This window comes from Thunnus maccoyii, chromosome 10, assembly GCF_910596095.1.
Source record: "Thunnus maccoyii chromosome 10, fThuMac1.1, whole genome shotgun sequence".
NCBI classification, from domain to species: Eukaryota; Metazoa; Chordata; class Actinopteri; order Scombriformes; family Scombridae; genus Thunnus; species Thunnus maccoyii.
In genome coordinates, this window is record NC_056542.1 from 29,708,155 (window position 1) to 29,728,419 (window position 20,265).

A 20,265-nucleotide genomic window follows, 5' to 3' on the forward strand; every position below is an offset into this window, starting at 1 on the left:
AGAATTTAAATCCAAGGTGCACTGCTCCGACTTCTAAATTGCACTATTATAGCTTTAGATTGGTCCCACTCAATTGAAAACCAATTTGGTGATAACTGTGGATTCAAATTAAGAAGTCACATGCAACGCAAAGGTGCTATGAATGGTATCGTTTTGTAATGCAGGTGTCAATTATGTCAGAGATCAAACAGAAAATACATTCCACATAATGGGAGTACAAGGTTTCATCATTAAACAGCTTGCTTGGCTGTATGTATCCCTTCCTAAAAACGGACAGCTTTGCTTTGGTTTCCTCCAGAACAACAGTGGGATGAACCTGAAAATACACAAACATGAACCCATCCAGTGGGTAAATACACGCATTAAGCAGTGAGGGACCTGACATCTTGTAAGATCCATGTGACAACTGAAGCCTACGAAAAACTTGCTCATATGATGGAAAATAAAAAGGTTAACATTCTAGCAGAGTTTGAAAACATCAGCAAGGCAGCACCCCATGAAGTGTCCAGTCACACACACTCACACAATATATATATACATGTATGTGTGTGTGTGTGTCCATTTTCGGATGCCCTGCTCAATGTGAATGGAAGAACAAGTGGTGCTTTGGAAAACCTCTAAATGCATGCATGAAATGCAAATTTCCTAACAGGAAAAAAAACAAAAAAAACTCCCATAGTTGAACCACTAGGGTCTCAACTTCCTACGTATCTATGGTAGGATGGACAGTCAACACAAGTCATTTTGAAACACAAAATGTAAAACATGTCCACAGATGATCAACACACATCTGACCATTACAAATAAAGAATGCAAAAATAAACCTGTCAGAATATTTTTTTTTTCTTTGTACTGCACCTTAAGTAAGTTTCTTTCAAAGCGATTTGCTATGATACAGTACATTCATCAACAGTGACAAGAAGGAGAGGAAATTAAATCATCGTGCTGGCACCAAGATCCTGAGATGTTACTATTTTTGTTAAGATCTTACATGAAAAATATACACACACTCATTTGATCTAGCGCTCCCGCATTTTGACCTTAAGAAATAAATACCCTCAGTTATGCACATATTACCATCTAAATCTACTTAGAGAAGTACCTAATCCCAGGTACTGGTGCAAAATAAGAGTCAGTTTTCAGTGACCGAGAGTGTTTCACTGGGAGTACATCCAGCACACCAGCAGGCCGACAGCCAGAGCTGCCCCGGTGCCGACGTTAAGCAGAATGGGTCTCCAGTACAGCCACTTCTCTCTTTTCCTCTCTGAGTCGGTCAGTCTCTGTTTCATCTGCTGGACCTTCTGCGAGGTGCTGGCAATCCTCTCCTCACGGTGTCGCTTTCGGACACTGAAATAATAACAAAGGGCAAGTAGTCAGCAAACAACGATGAGTGAAAATCCCATCGGTTTAATGCACCATGCCACTGCTGTGCAAGATAATTAAATAATTATTATAGAAGAAGACCAAATAAAACTGTGGGAAGGAAATGATGGTTTGAGTCCAATTCCTCTAAGGTCTAAAAGTAATTTCAAGATGACATGGAAATTTTACTGGAAAAAAGGAAATGGAAACACTTTCAGAAAGGTGACCAAAAAACCCCATGATGAATCAGAGACACACTGCAGGCTGTCACACACATGGGGTCTGGTGTGTGAGGAGGGATATGACTAGTCTGGAGACCAAAACCAATGCTGCATTTTAAATTAATCAAAAATTTAAAAACAATTATGTCTTTACCTCATTTTCAACCTGACAAAATTCACTTCCATAAAGTTCTAAGATTTTTGGCAAAGATTATTTATTCACATGAAACTATTCTTTGACAAGTTATTAACATTTTGTGTAGGTTTATTTTTTGTTTTCTGCATTATTGGCCCTCAAATTTGAAAGAAGAAAAGGTTCTGTCTCAAAAATCAGTCTCAAACTTGGTGCTGTAAGATTTCATCTGCAAGGCACCAATCAGAGCTCAGAATGTAAACAGGAGGACCAATCAGGTTCTGCCTCTTTACCATGTGACCTCACTATTCTGTTACTGTGGTTAAATTAAGATCATGAAATGTTTCTCAATTTTAAGGTTTGAAACCTCCAAATTCATTATTTTATCAAAATCATTATGAATGACTCAGATACAAACACAAACTGAGTTCAAAGTCAGTTTTTTGTTTTGTTTGAACTCAGTGAAAAGCAGATTTTTACCTTCATCTACCATGCTAGTCAGCTAGCTTCTAAGTTTAATTACATAGTTAGCACGGTTGTTAGCAATGATTAATGCTATTATTAGAGACTTAAGTTACTCTGAGTACTTAACAAATGATGGCAATGAAAGCCAAAGTGTCAACATGTAAGAATATGAGACAGCTGCTGATGCTAACGCTACCTGCTGCTAACTGGGTTCGTGTGTGTTTAATGTTATAACTTGAGTCCTGCGGCAGACACGGTGATGACAGAGAAACATTCAGAGCTCAGACACTGACAGTGAGCCCAGTTTGTCAAAAAGAAGTTAAAAAAAAGGTAAATTTGATAGGAAGAAAAGAAAAGGAAGGTTCTAAAATAGACTGCTATGAGCAGAGACAGTAACAAAAAACTAATTAATTAAATTAATGTAGAAACATTTTTGAATGTTTTTTCTAATTGTCTCCCTTCAGTAGTTCATACATTGATTTTGTATATTAAACCGAAAGTAAAACTAATCCGTGTACTTTTTTCAACAAAATCATCAGTTCCTCTGAAGTCTCGACAGATAGATGTGAGTTCTCAGAGTTAGAAGGTTCTATCTGAAAATCACTGGATCATGAAAACCCCATTTGAAAATGTCATAGGATTTTGATATTATATATTTAGAGTACATTTAGGGTGTCTGTTATTTTGACAAATAAAAGAGAAGTGTACTGTATCAGTATCAGTTTTAATATCTAGGATGTCAAAACTTTGAACCTCAATATCTCAAAAGAACTCAGAATGCAGACAGAACCTGATAATTCTACAGTCAGCAAATCCTGAGCTGTGTTACTTACTGTCCAGTGTTTTCTGCCTCGTGGTGGTCAAGGCTGGCTGGCTCCTCTGCAGGCAGGTCGTCTTCTGAGGCGGCCGGCAGCAGGCAGGGTCCTGGCTGGCCGTTGGGCCTGCTGTCATTGAGGTGAGGTCTGGGTGGAGGTGGCGGCGGGGGCAGATCTGGCTCCGAGTCATCTTGGGACATCACTCCCTGCTTGTTCTGCTACAAGGAACAACGGAAAAGTTTTCTTTCAAACTTATGATCAATCTGTTGTCAAAAACAACAACAGCATGGTAAGCTGATGAAATATTTTTGAACTGCTCAATATTATAAGCTCTTGTATACTGAGATCTCTTAATGACTTAATCACCTTTGTTTTTATACATTTTTAGTTTGCAGACTTCAGGATAGCCAAATCAAACAGATGCAGTGAAATAGGGGCAGACATGAACACAGATTATAAAATATCTTACATATATACCACAAAACATTTTATGACTTCAGCTGACAAAAATTTGAACTTGACAAATTGGCAACAACTTGCATTTCTTAGTAGTTGTGTATGGAGTTAAGTTTTTTTTTCTTTTTGAAATGTAGTCTTATTGCATCAACAAAATACATGAAACAACATATGTGGAAATTTAAAGGAAAACATGTTGGCATTGCTATAACACAACAGTCAATATCAGAGATGCTGTTTTGGACTACGATGAATTAAGCCCAAAAATACACTATGATACCACGAGACATAGTTACTCCGTTGAAGCTTTCAGTTTTACTTTAAAAGCATCATCAGGTGCAGGTAGAGGAAACAACAGCTAATAAATGCCAGGTCTGCCAGCTGATGACGCAGGTCTAAACCATATTTCCTGACACCTCCACCTGCATGGTTTTAGAGTAAAACAGAAAGCTTGCAACTGCAACAATGTCTCAGTCCTTTTTTGTAACTCTACTCTGAAATGTTTGCAAGTATCAGTGGATCTCCTGGTTACTGAAAGACAGAACCCCAGTGCATCTCATCCTGTTTGTCTTGTGTGCTCTTTAAATGAACATAGTGTTACATAGTTTAGCCCAATGAATAAATTGCATACAAAAGACAGTACAATGGCTTCAGTAACTGTCTGCATTGCAGTCACCTGTCTGGTCTCAGATGTCAGTTTCTCACTGGCACTGGAGCTTAACAACAAGGTGTACATGATCTCATAACAGCCCCAAATCCCAACCTGAGCTCTTTTACAAGTGCAGTCTTAATCCTCAGACTTGTGACAGACTAACCTGTGCTGAATTGTCTGTCAGGATGAGGTTGGCTCCCTCAATGACAGCCATGTAGGAGAAGCGGAGCTGGTCGGGGGTCTGGATCAGACCCATGCGGTATTCCCTCATATCCAGTAGCACCTTCTGTATGTCCACTGATGATGGGTTCTTCCTTCTGTCCATCTGCAAAACACATAAAAGGAAGGTTAATGGTGTCACTTGTTTAGAGTACAGCTGAAACGACTGCAGCTAAGCCTATGGTTTCACTAAATATTGTTTTGTTTTTTTACGACTTTTATTTCCATAAAATTGAACTATAACAGATTACTTTTTCTGGCATTAGTTCTTTGACATTTGACTGACAGTTGTGGACATAAATTACTAATCTTTTTGTCTCTGCTCCTGCTCTTTAATTATTGGCACATGCTTCAGCCATTGACAGGCATCGATCAACTCATTTTCTCTTAGCTTAGCCTAAATATCTTGGGTCCCTTTCAGAGCAGGCTTCTTTTTCTGAAGAAATTATTCTTCCTTTGATTTTCAGACTATCCACACTTCTGTAGGATTCCAGAAGGGTGAGTTATTCTTGAGAAAAGGAAATAAAAACTAATGAATGGCATTTCCCAGGTATTTCACTGATATTTATTTTTTCTACTCCATTGCATAATCCACAGAAAAATGCTTTGAATTCAGTACTATCAACAATACCAACATGTCACAACCGCTCTCTTCCCAAACATCACTAATAAGGCATTAACATCTCATCTTACGTGCTTGCAAAAACTTGAATCTCTTGGGTAATGTTTTAACACTTTGTTCCCAATGTAAACATTAGTCAACATTTCCTTTCACAACAAGCTGCCTTCGGTGACATTCCCACCATTACCACTCCCAGTTCTCACCAGGACCAGGCATGTGTCCACCAAGGCGAAGGTCCCTGAGCGTCCAATCCCTGCGCTGCAGTGCACCACTGAGGGCCCATGCTCTGAGCCAAGCGAGCCGGACTCCCGAACCTTGAAGAGGAAGTTGAGGAAGGAGGCGGGAGATTCAGGAACGCCAAAGTCAGGCCACGTGGTGTAGTGAAAGTGGTAGATCTCCCTCGACTCTCCTGTCTACAACAGAAAACATGTGATGTTGGCCATGATTGGAAGATTATATATGACTGGGCTGATTTGTCACTAGGACAACATCAAACAAAACATTAAGTCACAGCATTTATTATCTTCATACATTCAGACCTGGATGCTAGATTTAACAACAGTTGCAACCATGTAAGATAATACAATTTAAGAAAGAGTAAGTATGCTCAGAACCTGTAGCTGTCCTGAAAATGAAGCAGATGAAGCTACACAAGCAAAGCAATGTAAATAAATTATTTTTAAATACAGTAATAGACTGCAATTTTGCTCAAGTAGACACATAGCAGTTTTCACCTCGCAAAATATCATCTCTGAAATTGCACCACTACAGAATTTAACAAGGTTATATCATCTAATCATTTCACTCTCATGCTCACCTTTGTGTTCTGCAGTTCTAGCACTCGGATTGTGTAATAGGACTGGTCTTCCTCTGACAGTAGCCTGACAACAAACCCTGTGTCCGTGAAAGACATCTGTAACTCCTCTGTGGTCGGCCAGTACTGTGCACACTTTTCCTGTTGAGACAGAAACGAATGAAGTCCGTCAGGGATAAGAGGCCACATGCTTAGGCCTGTCATGATAATTACATTATCGACTTATCGTACAATAACGTAATTATATCAACATTATCATGTCAACATATCGACTTATTGTATGATATATAGACATGATCATTTTTGCTGACCTCAATATTGCCCATTGTGTTTTCATAAGAATGTCACCTACATTTTAGACAACATGATGCCAGAATAAACAGCATAACTTATTGAGTGTGGTCTATCTATTTGAAGCAAATCATCTGTCTACCTGTTTCTTTATGTTGTTTCCAGAAGGTTTCAGCATTTTTATAAATCCAGTTTTTGCTCCTGCTGTTAAAATTTTTAAAAGGGAAAGGCGGTGCATGAGGCCCGCTCTTCCTCAGCCTCCACATCGCAGGCAGATCTCCCACATTCTGCGTTAGCGGCTAACAGGCTATTCATGTCACAGTGGCTCGGGAAATATTTTTTTATCATATTATCATTATATCAGTGGCATAAAAGGATCTTAAAATGACAATAATATAATTTACCGCAATTATTTCCAGGACAATATATATTCCAACAAAAGTAGTTAACGTGACAGGCCTACACATGCTCGAGTCTTCTGAAGGATGAGTTGACTGAAGTCTGAGATAAATGTATAAAGACAGGGTGGGAGATGCACACGGACATGGTATTCATCAGCGGGTTAGAACAGACTTTCCTACTAAGAGATTCCATGAATTCAGTGAATCCATTTTTATCAAGAAATACCGCTACCAACACAAAGCAATGTGTGATATTTCTTACCCTCAGGGTTATTGTAGTCAATAGTATGGTGTTGGTTTACTTCATCAGACTTGGAAGCTTGTTTCCACAAGTTAATAAATAGCCAGTAGCCACTAGCCACAAATCACTCAAATAAAATAGCTGAATTTAACTCTGAAGCCTGATAAGATTGGGGAAGGCGTTCTGCAATTAAAATCATTTTGCCCAAGAGATATTTAGGGCCGATATGTTATTTTCCACAAGTCTTGAGGATTCTTGCAAATGTATTTCTTATAAAAAGGTTAATTTGAGCAATCAGCAGCTCATACTTTTTACATGTAAGATCTCTCATCAGGTCCTCTTTGTACTGTACATTGACTTCAACTTGAACCTCAAGAGCAAAAGTGATGATTTTACAAGTTAAACTGATAAATATTTATATAAATGAGATTTGTAGTGTTGCTAGCCAAGAAAAACATGTTTTAAAGGAATGTTTCAAACTTTTTGGAAACATGCTTTTTTGCCGGCAGGAAATATTCCAATACAAAATCCCCCTCTAAAACTACAACACTTAATTTTTACACTCTAATTTTTGTGCAGATTAAACAGGCTAGCCATTTCCCTCTGTTTCCAGTCTGTATGCTAAGCTAAGCTAACTTGCTGTTTACTCCTGCTTCATATTAAAAAGGAAGGATATGAGAGTGGTATCAATATTCTCATGAAACTCTCAGAGAGAAAGCAAGTAAGTGAATTTACAAAAATGTCAAACTATTCCTTTAAATATGAAGATATTTATCCCCAGTCAGACATTGAGCTAGCAAAGACAAATTATGCTAAGTGCTCTGAATGTCTGAATAAAGATATAAGACCTTGTAACATGTCTCCCTGAACTGTTGAATAAAACAGACAACAAGGGGATGTATTGCATGAAAAATCAGCAGGTGCTAAAGTGTACTCACAGATCCCTTTTCAATGACTCTGTTGAGCATTATAACAGCTTTGGAACACTGCTCCCAAATCATCAGCCAGAAATGACCACAGGTATTCCTTAAAGGCCCCTGTGGAAGTAAAACAAAGAAATGCACATGAAGTAAAATCTTGTACATTTCTTTGTACGTAGCCCGCAGATTTGTTCAGCCAGAAATCTGAACTATGTACGCAGGTATTGACATTGCTGTTACTACACCTCACCTGAGAAAGAATGTAAGCTCTTTGGGCTTCTTCCACCATGACTAAACTAGCATTGATGTAGTCATTTTCAGAGTTTTCAAGTTTGACCCGACTGTGATCATCTAAAACCAGGAGAGACCACAGAACAGTTACGAAGAGGACATTCACTATAATACAAATTTTGGTTAACAATGTTGTTTGTCATGAGACTCACATGGGCTGACATCTCTGTAGCGGTTCAAATTCCTATTGACTGGAAGTTTTGCCACTCTGTAAGGATATTCACCAGCTTGGTTACGGATTTCCTGTTTGAAGAGAAAAGACAAATAGGAAGTTCGCAGTATTACTTTAGGAAGATGGGAGACACATTGTGAGACAAACTGGTGCCTACATGACAAATCTCTTTCCTCATTGCATCATTAGAAGTACCACACAGATAAAAGGTCTTGTCTTTTGTGCTATTCAGCCTCTAAAAAAAAACTTGATTATTTGGAACTATCATCCATAAATGTCACGTACTGCCCTGCTTTGTTCTAATTGTCATTAGTCACATTGTTGATTTTACTACTCATAGTTTTTTTATATATTGTGCATGGGGTGCAGCCATACATGATGTCCCCGCCTCTGCCTGACAATAAGTTTGTTATCTCTTCTTCAGAAGTGATAGATAAACAAACCGTGTTCCTGATAAAAATGAAATGCAACAAAAGTAGTAATGTACTTTTTACACTAAAGTAGACATGAGTAAGACAATGTGACTTCTCAGTATATACAAATTACCCTTGAATCTGTTTAGTTCCCAGTAACACTATAAATCTGATGTTTATATTAGTTATTGTTTAAGAAACTGTATCTGGTATATGATTTCTGCATCAACTAACGGGCTATAAAATATATTTCCTCCTAGCAGCACAGGACCATTTATAAAGCTTGTATGTAAAGATTTATAAAGGTGTTTGAATCTATGAACAGATTGTTTACGGTGTTTCTAACTTCTAAACACAGTAACTGTGTGCTACAAAGCACCTCCTGTTATATGTTCTCCTCCAGCTAGCAGCTAGCTACATATTACAGGGTCACAGCCAAAGTTACACCGGAACAGAAACGTTATGAACTACACTGAACTGACAGGCTCTCTCTGAAGACAGCTGGTCGTAAAAAAAAACAACAAAAAAAACCACATGCGCTTTTCTCTGGAAGTCCTGATGAGTTCTCAGAAACTGCAGCTGACGTCTGTTAGCGTCGGCCAGCATGAGCTAACTGAGCTCAACTGTGAGAACTGTGCCGCTGCACGTTTTCCAGCTACGGAAGTCAGCCACTACTAGCGCGGATTGCTAGTTTTTCTTTACTAAGTGCATAGCGTTATATACACACACAACCTCTACACAGTGTGATGAATTATGTACGTTAACACGATTAAATGAGCCGCATAGGAGGCTAAAAGTCACCAAACACTGACAAAACTGTGTTAACGGGACAGCTATCACATTAGCGAGCTAAGTAAGTTAGCAACCGATCGTCATAGAAACACTGGGCCTCTCTAGAGTGAAGACTTACGTTGTAAAGGTTTTGCCATCTGCCGGACGAGTCGATGTCTTCAAATTCCTGCTGCATTGTGTTGTAATTAGTGCCCCCGACACACTTGCTGGATGATCACAGACTGTTTGCAGCACCGCTCACCAAGTTACTCCGTTCTGTCAGCCATCTAAACAGCCGTCTCTGTGTGTAATAACCCTGGGGATCCCTGCGGGGAGTCTGCTGCTCCCGCACAACACCGCACCGCACACTGCTGCTGACTTACTGTCTGCTGGCTGACTGAGTGCTGACTGACTACCGACTAACGTTACTTACTCACTGACTGACTGCTGCTGACTGACTGACTGCTGGCTGGCTTCTGACTGCTCACTGACAGACTGCTGCTGACTGACTACTGACTAACATTGCTGACTGACTGCTAACTGCTGACTGACTGACTGACGCTGAATAGCTACTGCCTAAAAAGTGTTAGACATCGTAGCAAAAACCTTTACACTGTTTAAACCCACTGTCAGATTTGTGAAACCTTTATTTTGATTATGAAAAATGAAAAGGGGCGATTTCATTGGGGTTTTTTTTTTTCATCCAGATCACATGAAACCAAGTCTAGATCAAAAACCACTACACTTAGACCTGTCAAATCTGGACTAGATTACCAAGGAGGCTCCAGAGACTCATTAAAACACAGTTTCACATTTGTGAAACCTTTATTTTCTTTGTGAAAACTGAAAAAAGGGCGATTTCACTGCTTTTCCCCCATCCAGACCATATAAGAAAGATTATAAGATTTACTGCGATTATTTTATTTCAAAAGGTAAAAATAGCTTTTCTATCTTTGTTTTTAAGTAAGAAAGAGGAGCTCTACATGGCCATAACGTGTAATCGTGCTGTGAATTTCTAGCCAGAAGATCAGTGAAATCGCCCTTTTTTCAGTTTTCACAGATATAATAAAGGTTTCACTAATGTGAAACTGTTTTAATGAGTCCCTGGAGTTCTTAGGAAATCTAGTCCAGATTTGACAGGTGTAAGTATTAAAACTGGAGTGTGTGCGCCGCTGTGTGGTCAACAGCGGCGCACACACTCATTGCACACGGAGGACCCGCCAAACACACACAGACACACATTGAGTAGACACATGACAGGCCTACTGGCCGTTGTTGTTAACTTACCCTATCGCAGCTATAATCATGTTTGTTGCCCGTAGTATTGCAGCAGATCATAAAGATCTCATTCACGATGTGTCGTATGATTTTCACGGCCGGAGAATGGCAACCTGCTCCAGTGACCAAAGTGTGAAGGTAAGTTAACGTGAAGTATGCATCAGCTTGCTAATGTTAACGTTAGCCGCGACAGTTAGCTTGCTAACGATACCACATTTTCAAGACCCTTAGCAAACTGTTGAGGCTACTGACTCTCGTTTGCCATCAGTTGAGAAATGCAGAGAATTTGCTAAGTCTGTCTGCTAATTGCAGCTCTTCAGGACAACTTTGCCTCATTGAATTTAGCCTCACAAAAAAGGCCTAACAGTTAAAACCTTTCTATTCAGGAAGGCTTTTTCATCTTAGCTCGTATTACTATTTTCTCTCTGTTGTGTGTTCTATGTTATTAATACTGTAGCACTTTGAGTTTCACTATGAATGAAAAGTGTGGTACAAATTAAATGTATTATTAGTAGTTTGCTAGCCGACGTGCATGTAGCATACACGCTAGATAAGCTGTGTTATAGCACAGATGTATTTCATGTAAACACTACAGTTAGCAACAGAATGCGTTTTCAATAGTTCCTCACAAAAGGATACCTGTGGGAAAGACAAACAATTGATCTAAAGTTTGTCTTCTACTCATATCAAAGTATACAGTTTATCCTAGTCACGAATATCATTGTATGTGTTATGTTTGTAGCTTGAAGATCCCCTCTAGACATATTTAAAGACAGAAATACTCTGCTTGGAACATGATGTGTGTCTGATATGGTTTTTCCACAAATGAAGTATAATTATCATGTTAAAATCCAGAATCTATGAATATGCACATATTGTAAATTTCATTTTTATTTTTCAAAAGTTGAACTGCTGGACACAAGATATCTCCCACATAAATGTAAAGTCCGTTCTCAGTGTTTGTGCACTGGAGGCTTCAAGTTTCCACATCACACTTGTGTGAGTTGGTTATTGGAGCAATATTGGCTTCCAAACTAGTTTCAATGTCACAAATCATTCTTGTAGGTCCATCCCTTCAAATCTGATTTTCAATGAGCGCAGAGAAACTCACCACTTTCAGCAGATGAATGTGGAAACAAACTCTGCACACATACATACATCATTCTGCACAGTGAAGCTCAAACATCCAGGAACAACAAGAAGAAAAAAAACATATTTTTGAGTGGAGAGGGACTTTCATAAAATGTGTAACGTTACAAAGGTACTTTAGTGACAGCAACATTTATTAACATTTTGATCTTATTCCTCTCAGGTTTGGGACAAAAGTGAGAATGGAGAGTGGCACTGCACAGCCAGCTGGAAGGTAGATCACCTGCCGCTGCTTGATCAGTTCTAAAGTCAGGATTTTTCCTGTAAAATGAAATTTTATCAGCTAGTGTGCTTTGCATAACAGCAGTACAGCATTTGCATCATTTCCTCTCCTATTTATTTTGTATTCCGTGTCTTTCATGGACTCATGCATTCACTGTTATGGATACAGCTTGAAATCTGATGTCTTAAACTAGTTTTGGGTTATATTGATGTTACAGACACTCTTCTCGCTCTCTCCACAGACACATAGTGGATCAGTGTGGAGAGTGACCTGGGCTCATCCAGAATTTGGGCAGGTTTTAGCTTCATGTTCCTTTGACAGAACAGCTGCTGTGTGGGAGGAGATTGTTGGAGAGTCAAATGACAAACAGAGAGGATTGAGCCACTGGGTTTGTATAAGTCTTGCATTTGTCTGTACATCTATTTCTTAATCATAGACAGCTCCTCAGTTCAGTAGCTCTGGCATGATGCAGAACTGGTGCTTTTGACTCCAGCATATTGCATCAACATGCACTTATCTTTGTTGATAAACAGCAGATGATTGTAATAAAATGACAGTCATGCTCAGGGTTGTCAGTCACTATAGTCTTCTGTTTGATTTATCATCTGACCCGAGTATTTCATATTCTTCTGTTTTAGATCAAACGAACCACACTAGTGGACAGTAGAACTTCAGTGACAGATGTGAAGTTTGCCCCTAAACACATGGGCCTAATGTTGACCACCTGCTCTGCGGATGGAGTGGTGAGGATCTACGAGGCTCCTGACGTAATGAACCTGAGTCAGTGGTCCCTGCAGCATGAGATCTCCTGCAAGCTCAGCTGCAGCTGCATCTCTTGGAATCCCTCCAGGTTAGACCAGGAGTTTACTGTGTATCTAAAACTGTTGTGTCATTGAAGCGTTTGGACATTTACAACACTTCCAGATTGTACATTTATTATAAATTAGTTTTATGGTTGAAATTAAAAATTGATTTATTGGAGGTTATTAATACTTAAACTAAAATGGATGTTATTTTTATCACTTTACCTCTCTGTCAGTGAAGGCACCAGTGAGATGTGTACATTAGTGTAAACAAATCAAGCTAACTCTGTCAGCCTCACAGCCTGTCTGGTAGCAGGTTCTTTAAAGATCTTAAAAAATGGCAAAACAGTAACAAACTAGATTCACCTCTTCTGATATTAAGCAATTAACAGTTAATAGTGATTATCTCCCAGAATTCCTCCTACTTACATAGCTTCCACTGCCTTCCAACAACCTGGTACGCTCTTGCTTTCAACGTTTATAGGTGCAATATTTTTGCTTTTTTTTTAGAGCACATCATAAAACTGTGCACCAAATATTCTTCAGAGCACAAACCAAAATGTAGATACTTACCTCACTTAATCAGATAGTCAGAACTATAATATTATAATGTTTTATACTACTTCTGTTCAAAAAATTCAGACCCAATACGAGAGAGATACAAGGACAGTCAGACACTATCTGAATAAACATGAGGATAAGTAGACCAAACAAATATAATTGTCTTATTACATAGAAAAGGTTTTATATCTGACTCAAATAATATTTAATGCCAGAAAATGGATTACTGATCATCTGACAAACCAACAGGTCAGTTGTAGCAACCATGTATTAATGAATCCAGCACCAGCAAGGATACATGCATTAAGTTATTCTGTCATTAAGACAGGTGAGATATGTGACTTTAAGTCCTAGGGAAAAAAAATAATCATACATGTATTGTAAAAGACCCATTCCAACCGCAATTTTAATGTAAACTTATATTTTACAGATAATTACTGCTAAAGGTTGTACGGAGACAATGGCAGGGGCAAAATATTGTACAATATGATTTACATTAAATACAAAGAAGACTAGAAATGTATTTTTGTGAAAATCAAAAATTTCACAAAAATATGTTGAATAATTGGTAATACACAGAACTGTTCCAGTAGTATTTCTAAAACATTTCCTTAGCAGTTCATCAGCTGAACTGCAGAATCTGAAACCAATTTCCTTAATTACCATTTCTTGGCAATAATGAACACACAGCATTATCATGCAGCGTTCCTCTGAGTCATCTGTATGAGGTTGGCCTTAACAAGGTAACTTCATCATTGATCTGGTTTTGCTGCCTTTCAGTTGAACCCGTGCTCATTTTAACACAGCAATCAACTTGGCACACAACTGTGTTTTAAACCTTTTCATAACTGCAGCTAAGCTGGTCAGACATACAGTATTGTTTCCCTGTGATGGTTATAACACAGGAAGTGATCAGAGCTGATAGCCAGTCTGTTTGGATCCACTTGGGTATTGACACACAAACCCAAGACCTGCAACAATATGACGGCCATATAATAATATTCCTGGCCAGACACTATACTTTGTATAACGTTTTGTTCAGTGGCGGACAGTATTTGGTGTAGAACATATTGGAAGGGTGGGAAATAAACACACTTTCTGGTAAATTCCCGCAATGACTGGTAACTTTGCAGGGTAGCAGACAGTTAAGAGTTTAGATTTCAATCAGTTATCTTTAGTTTAAAAAAAAAAAAAAAAAAGAAAACTCTTAGTCAAAAATGTTACATGAACTACTTTGTGCAGTGTCAAACATTCTGGCAGTCTTGTGTTAAAGTCAAGACATACTGTAACTTGACTTACTGACCTTTTAAAATGCAAAGTTTTCTGCTACTCTACTTTAGAAGTCTGAACTGTGACCTTTCACAGTAGAGTATGTGTCAGTTAAATCTTATGTTGTTTCCCCATCAACCAGCTCTCGTGCCCACCCACCAATGTTTGCAGTGGGGAGTGACGACAGCAACGTAACGTACGGTGGGAAAGTCCAGATCTATGAGTACAATGAAAACACAAGGTAGGTTTTCCTTCAGTGTTGTGTATGCCACTCTTTCATAAATACACCAATAATTCAAAAAGAAAACATACCTAATTATGTTGTTAGAACTTTTTAGTAATTTTGATTTATTTTTTCACCAATGTTGAAAGGAAATATGCTAAAGCAGAGACCTTGATGACCGTCACAGATGCCGTGCATGACATTGCATTTGCTCCAAACCTGGGAAGATCATTCCACGTCCTCGCCATCGCAACGAAAGACGTCAGAATCTTTAAGCTTGTTCCTATGAGGTGACTGATTCTGATTTTTTTTCTCAGTATTTTCAAAGATGTCATGAAGGATTCAAAGTACACAAAGGGATAAGGATTAGTGTAGTCACTGGAATCCTTCATCTCACATATCAGTGAATTCATACATATTTCATACATGTTAGCGCTGCTGCTGCTGCTGCTTTTAAACAGTAAAAAGTGACAGAACTGAAAACATAGCTCTACAAAAATTGATTTTCTATATCTTGATCCAGAAAGGAGAGCACATCTACAGGACCCACCAAGTTTGAGGTGCAGATTGTGGCTCAGTTTGACAACCATAACTCTCAGGTGTGGCGTGTGAGCTGGAACATCACCAGCACCCTGCTGGCCTCATCTGGGGATGATGGCTGTGTGCGCCTCTGGAAAGGTGGGAGTCTATTTTTAGCTACTGTTGATGACTGCTCATTTTTCTACCATTTAATTTTACTGACAGCCACACTGAGCTAACAAAGCTGTGTTTGTATAACGTGTTTTAAATGTTAGTTTGACAAATGCTCAGTAAACAGAAATAAATGAGCCATTGTTATTAGCCAGTTGATGAATGATGAATCAGGGGTCTAATTTCAGAAGGTAAAGATCAGTTCTCACCATTGCCAGAAAAGCTGTCACCGCACCCTGTAAGGCTCTTCTTTTGTTGACTGTGTTTAGTGTTACAGGCACCCATTGCATCTATGTAGTGATGTGCTGCAGTGACATTGTAATCAGTCGATTGGTGTAGTTTTGCTTCATTGATGTTGCCTTTCAGGCACAAATGATGTAAAGCTACTCAAATTAATAAAATTCACAGGTTGATTTTGATTGCTGTAATCCTGGTTGTCAGGTAGATGCGGTTGTGACGCGTTCTGGTTGTGTCATGTCTACATCTTGGTTCAAACGTCCACTGGAAGTATTTAAAAAGTGTTCTCGGCAACCAAATTTCCTGTATTCTCAGGGTTGTATTTCTGGCTTTTTGTTTTTTTTAGAAGCGTATTAAAAACAGGTTTGCAAGTCATTCATTAACAATGTGGTAACTGATACTTTCAGGTCTTACATATCCTGTATCTGAGTTTCATGTATAGTGCATAGTGAATAGTGCATATTAGCAGGAGGAAAACCGCAGCATTCTGTCTCTGTCTCCGCAGACTTACAAGGAAGAGTGTCATAAACAAACATGAGAAACTCTTTACTGACTTTGTCTTTATGTACATATGGCAAAACTAATGAAATGCATCATTAAATATTAAAATCATATCAATTGTTAATAAGATTAGGCATTTATATAAATTACCAAGGGAATTTCATGCTTAAGAGACGTGTGCTGATCCGGGAAAAATAAAAGCATCATGTAAACAAAGCAAAATAACAAAGTAGACACAAGCAACATGCTCTAGTCACATCTGGTGGACATTTGGGGGCATTACACTTTTTCACTTGTTACATGGCAAATGTGAAGGAAAAAACTGAGAGAGAGAAACATGGACAGAAACTTTTGCTCAGGTGTACAGAGGATGATTGAACTTGTGTTACTGGAGTCATGTTACAAGCAGCGTGAGCACTGATTTTTAACTGTGTCCCTCCACAGCTAACTACATGGACAACTGGAAGTGCACAGGCATCCTGAAGGGAGACGGCAGCCCACTGACCGGTTCATCTGGTCAGCCTACAGCCATGAGCACGGTGGTGGGCTCCTCCCTTCAGACCTCCCAGAATGCCCTGAATGGGATGTCTGCAGGAAGGTAGGTGGTGCAGTGCATCTGACGCCACTCACCCAGCCTGACCTGTGCCAGTCAGAACTGACTACTCACTATGCCTCACACTGACTGGGACTGCAGCTGCTCACTGACAAACTCCCAGGCCCAAACTGATCCCAATGCTGCACTCATGCAAAGAGCTTGGCTTCTGGCTTCCAGCATACAGGTTGTTGGCATCAAGCCTGTGGAGCCGGATGTGTTGCATTGTGGTTTGTTTTGTTTGGTTTTTTTTTTTTTGGATTCTTGATTTGTACTGATGCTTGTAATAGGAGTGGTTTCATGTTTCCACTTTGCAATGTCAGTGTTAGGGTTAACTATTTTCTTGGTATATAAACCTGTTTGTATAAATTTGACATGTGGTTATTATTGCAAATGATAAAACTATTTTGGGATAGGAAGCAGAACCATTGTGTAGTTAGATAACTTAATTTTGTTAATATTGATAAATTTGATAGCTGCCATCTTCAACATCCGACGTCTTTGGGACCATTTCCATTTCAAGATGAGCAATCAAATCAAAGCTCAGTCTTTTTCTTGATAAATTCTCTCATTTCACTTTTCAATTTGAATGTATCCATAAACAAGTATTGCCAAACTCTTTGCTGAGCCGGAGGACCGCTTGAATGAACCTTATTAACCAACTGTAATAACATCAGAAAATAGTGTGAACATACAGTATGGGTATGAATACAGCCATTGACGTGTGTGACTTTGAAGCAAGACTATGTAACTTAACTTTTGAAAGTAGAGATAACACATTCTTCTTTTTAAAAATGAAATGTTGAACTCATTTGCAATAAAATGCACCCCTACTCAATTCAGTACACTCAGGGCTTTTGTTGCTCCAGCCTCAGTGATATGACCAGAAGCATATGGAGGCTGATGTTAGAAAACTTTAGGTAGACATTGCTGTGTAAAGGAGATTATTGAGTGAGCTTCTCTAATTATACAATGTTTTAGCATTTAACATTATCCTGTAATTGTCACTTATAGCAACAGCGCCCGCTTTTAAGCAAAAGCAACATGGACTCACTCTAAAATTTGGATTATAAATGAGAAGATTTGATGTTATGTGGAGCAGGAATTAAAATTGCCAGTAAACAAATGGTGTTTAAGCCAACACTGGTTATGTTTTGATATGTGGCTGTATTTATGTTCAACTTAATAACCTGTGAACCTCTGAACTTACAGTAATAACCATGCCTCTGTCTTTACCTTCCTTGTGGTTTTTGACTTAACTCTGGAGTCACTCCTAACCTGAGTAACATAAGAACTGTGCACTGTGTGTTATTGAATAACAAATCAAATATTAATTTTGCAACCAAAAATTAAATGTCTATTATACAGTTTGTAAAATGACTTTGCATTCAGTTTTTCTTGCATTCCAATTACATGTTGACAAAACTGAGTGTGTCATGGGGTTTGTTGCAGTAATGTGGTATTGTACTGCTTGTTGCATGCAGGATTGGCAAGAGAGCTCCCTTTGTCCCTCCCCTGCGGCAGCTGACCTCTCCAAAGATATACCAGCATCCTGCGTATTACTAATGTCTCCTCTGCATCAGCTACTATTTGCCCTTGTGTTAATGCAGTATGGGTGACATCACTCATGGATGAATACTTTGGTATTACTGGTTGAGGGCTACATTTTGTTTTGGTTCTAATAACTTTTCTTTGACAGTGGCTCACGGTCTTGGCATTACACATACACCTTTTAAAAAAAAAAAAAAAAAAAACAACTTCTCTGTCTGCCATTCTCATCTCCCTCTTTTATTCCTAAAGCCTTCATGCATCCTTTCCTTTGCTCTCCTTTTTAATTTCTCATTTTCTACTTCCCTTTATGTGTTTCCCCTCTGTATTCCAATGTTGTCGTCCCCCTCCCCATCTGTGTATTTGTCGTCTTCTTCTTCTCCCATCTCTTGTTGCTTCAGGTATTTCTTTCCGCCTCTGGATCTTCCCAGAGCGGGGAGCAGATATGGTCACCTGCTGCCTCCCTCCTCCCTCATAGATTACTGTGATGCTGAGCCCGTTCAGCCTCAGCAACAAGCTCAACCCTACAGATACTTCTCTAGAGCACTTGTGCCCTTACCTGAGGCTGAAGGGCAGTAGTTGTTGGGTATTTTAGCTGAAATAAGCAGGGATAGAGTATGAGGATGGGCTACACAGCTGCCATTAATTTCTAATAAAGAACTGTATTTTTTCCTCTGTTTTCTGTTTTGTTCATTTTTTTTCTGTGCATAAATTATAAAAGGTTTTGGAAGCTGTCATGAAGACTTTGTAAAATTTGTATTATATAGCCAGAACAGCCTTTTTAGATGCGCAATTTATAAAGGGATTTTGATAACCATTTTCTAAGAACATTTCCCATATTTAGCTTTGTGTACCAGTGGTTTTTAATTTCAAGGAATGTACAATGAAAAGCACATTTCATGTAGTCATTTGCTTGTTGGGGTCATGTCATGCAGTCAATGTTAGCTGGTCAGTCAGTAAAAAAAATGGTGATACAATGTAGTTTTCTGTTGCACACTGACAACCTGAACCATCAGCACCTGAAAAGGAAATGTTTGTAATTACTCAGCGTTTATTGAGGAACAAAACTGGACATGGTGGAAGTCAGAATAAACACCACAGGATATTAAAAGAACGTTATGTTTGATTATTTTTTTCTGTACATGCACACCCCTATGATGGCATTCATTCACGAGTGACTGACTTCCATGTGAAACAGTATAGCACATGGAAATATCACATGATTCATCATCATGCAGCTCTCTTGCTGGAAATGGATCCATGGGTGAGAAAACTGTGTATCTTTTAAACTTTATGAATTATATTTTAGCTATTTTAAGCTTGCATCATTCTCTAGAGACTCATCTGGAGGGAGCCTCCTTTATGAAGCTGAAAAACCTGGTACAGCTCTGTTCACATGAGGCCATGTTGGAGACGTTTGCCCTCTCAAGTGTCATCTCTACCAGTTCCACAGCTCTTTGTGTCTGACGCTCATCCCTGAAGGTAGATACAATACAAGATATTTCCCTGTGGGAATCAGTTCAGGCTATGTGTGAATATGAGGCAGTTTTACTCTAACATAAGGGGTGTCATTTGTTTTGATAGAGGATAAAATTTCATTTCATGGCTCACCCAGATGACTGTCAAAAACTGGAATGCATGGGATGGCAGCTCTCTCAGCAGGCAGCTGTCTGCTAACAGAGGCATTCTTGCAGCTGCTTGGCACAACACATGATACAATAAACTCCTTACTTGGTTAGAACTATCATACTGTACGTCTCAGTTTTATCTGTGGTAGAATTAAGTTTACTCGTAGCTCGTTTAAAATAACTATTCTAAATGCTTAATTCTTTAAGTGTCCATTTTTTTATTCTTGATTAAACAAATTATGTTTTATTACGTTTTTTTTTTTTTTGTTTTTTTTTTAATTTTATCAGATACATTACAGCTGTC

At 38.8% G+C, this 20,265-nt stretch overlaps 2 protein-coding genes across 6 annotated transcripts; one reads left to right on the plus strand and one right to left on the minus strand.

The window, feature by feature from the left end:
* Nucleotides 1–134: 134 nt before the first annotated feature.
* Nucleotides 135–9,726, minus strand: ptpn2a (protein tyrosine phosphatase non-receptor type 2a). Of its 4 annotated transcripts, none has more exons than XM_042424932.1 (9): nucleotides 9,399–9,726; nucleotides 8,056–8,146; nucleotides 7,863–7,963; nucleotides 7,631–7,729; nucleotides 5,763–5,900; nucleotides 5,149–5,358; nucleotides 4,268–4,429; nucleotides 3,015–3,211; nucleotides 135–1,347 (listed from the first exon to the last, which is right to left on the minus strand). In XM_042424932.1, the coding sequence occupies exons 1-9, from the start codon at nucleotides 9,453–9,455 to the stop codon at nucleotides 1,158–1,160; spliced, it is 1,245 nt and encodes a 414-aa protein (XP_042280866.1). In that variant the 5' UTR covers nucleotides 9,456–9,726; the 3' UTR covers nucleotides 135–1,157. The 4 variants fall into 4 exon arrangements, with proteins under 4 accessions (XP_042280866.1, XP_042280863.1, XP_042280864.1 ...); XM_042424929.1 differs by having other exon boundaries at nucleotides 3,015–3,214; XM_042424930.1 differs by lacking the exon at nucleotides 9,399–9,726 and adding an exon at nucleotides 8,971–9,360 and having other exon boundaries at nucleotides 3,015–3,214.
* Nucleotides 9,727–10,425: 699 nt separating this feature from the next.
* Nucleotides 10,426–19,447, plus strand: seh1l (SEH1-like (S. cerevisiae)). Of its 2 annotated transcripts, none has more exons than XM_042422801.1 (9): nucleotides 10,426–10,675; nucleotides 11,850–11,900; nucleotides 12,151–12,297; nucleotides 12,548–12,759; nucleotides 14,685–14,783; nucleotides 14,915–15,055; nucleotides 15,289–15,443; nucleotides 16,638–16,791; nucleotides 18,735–19,447. In XM_042422801.1, exons 1-9 carry the CDS (start codon nucleotides 10,565–10,567, stop codon nucleotides 18,910–18,912), a joined length of 1,248 nt encoding a protein of 415 aa, XP_042278735.1. In that variant the 5' UTR covers nucleotides 10,426–10,564; the 3' UTR covers nucleotides 18,913–19,447. The 2 variants fall into 2 exon arrangements, with proteins under 2 accessions (XP_042278735.1, XP_042278736.1); XM_042422802.1 differs by lacking the exon at nucleotides 18,735–19,447 and adding an exon at nucleotides 18,270–18,728 and having other exon boundaries at nucleotides 10,428–10,675.
* Nucleotides 19,448–20,265: the final 818 nt, after the last annotated feature.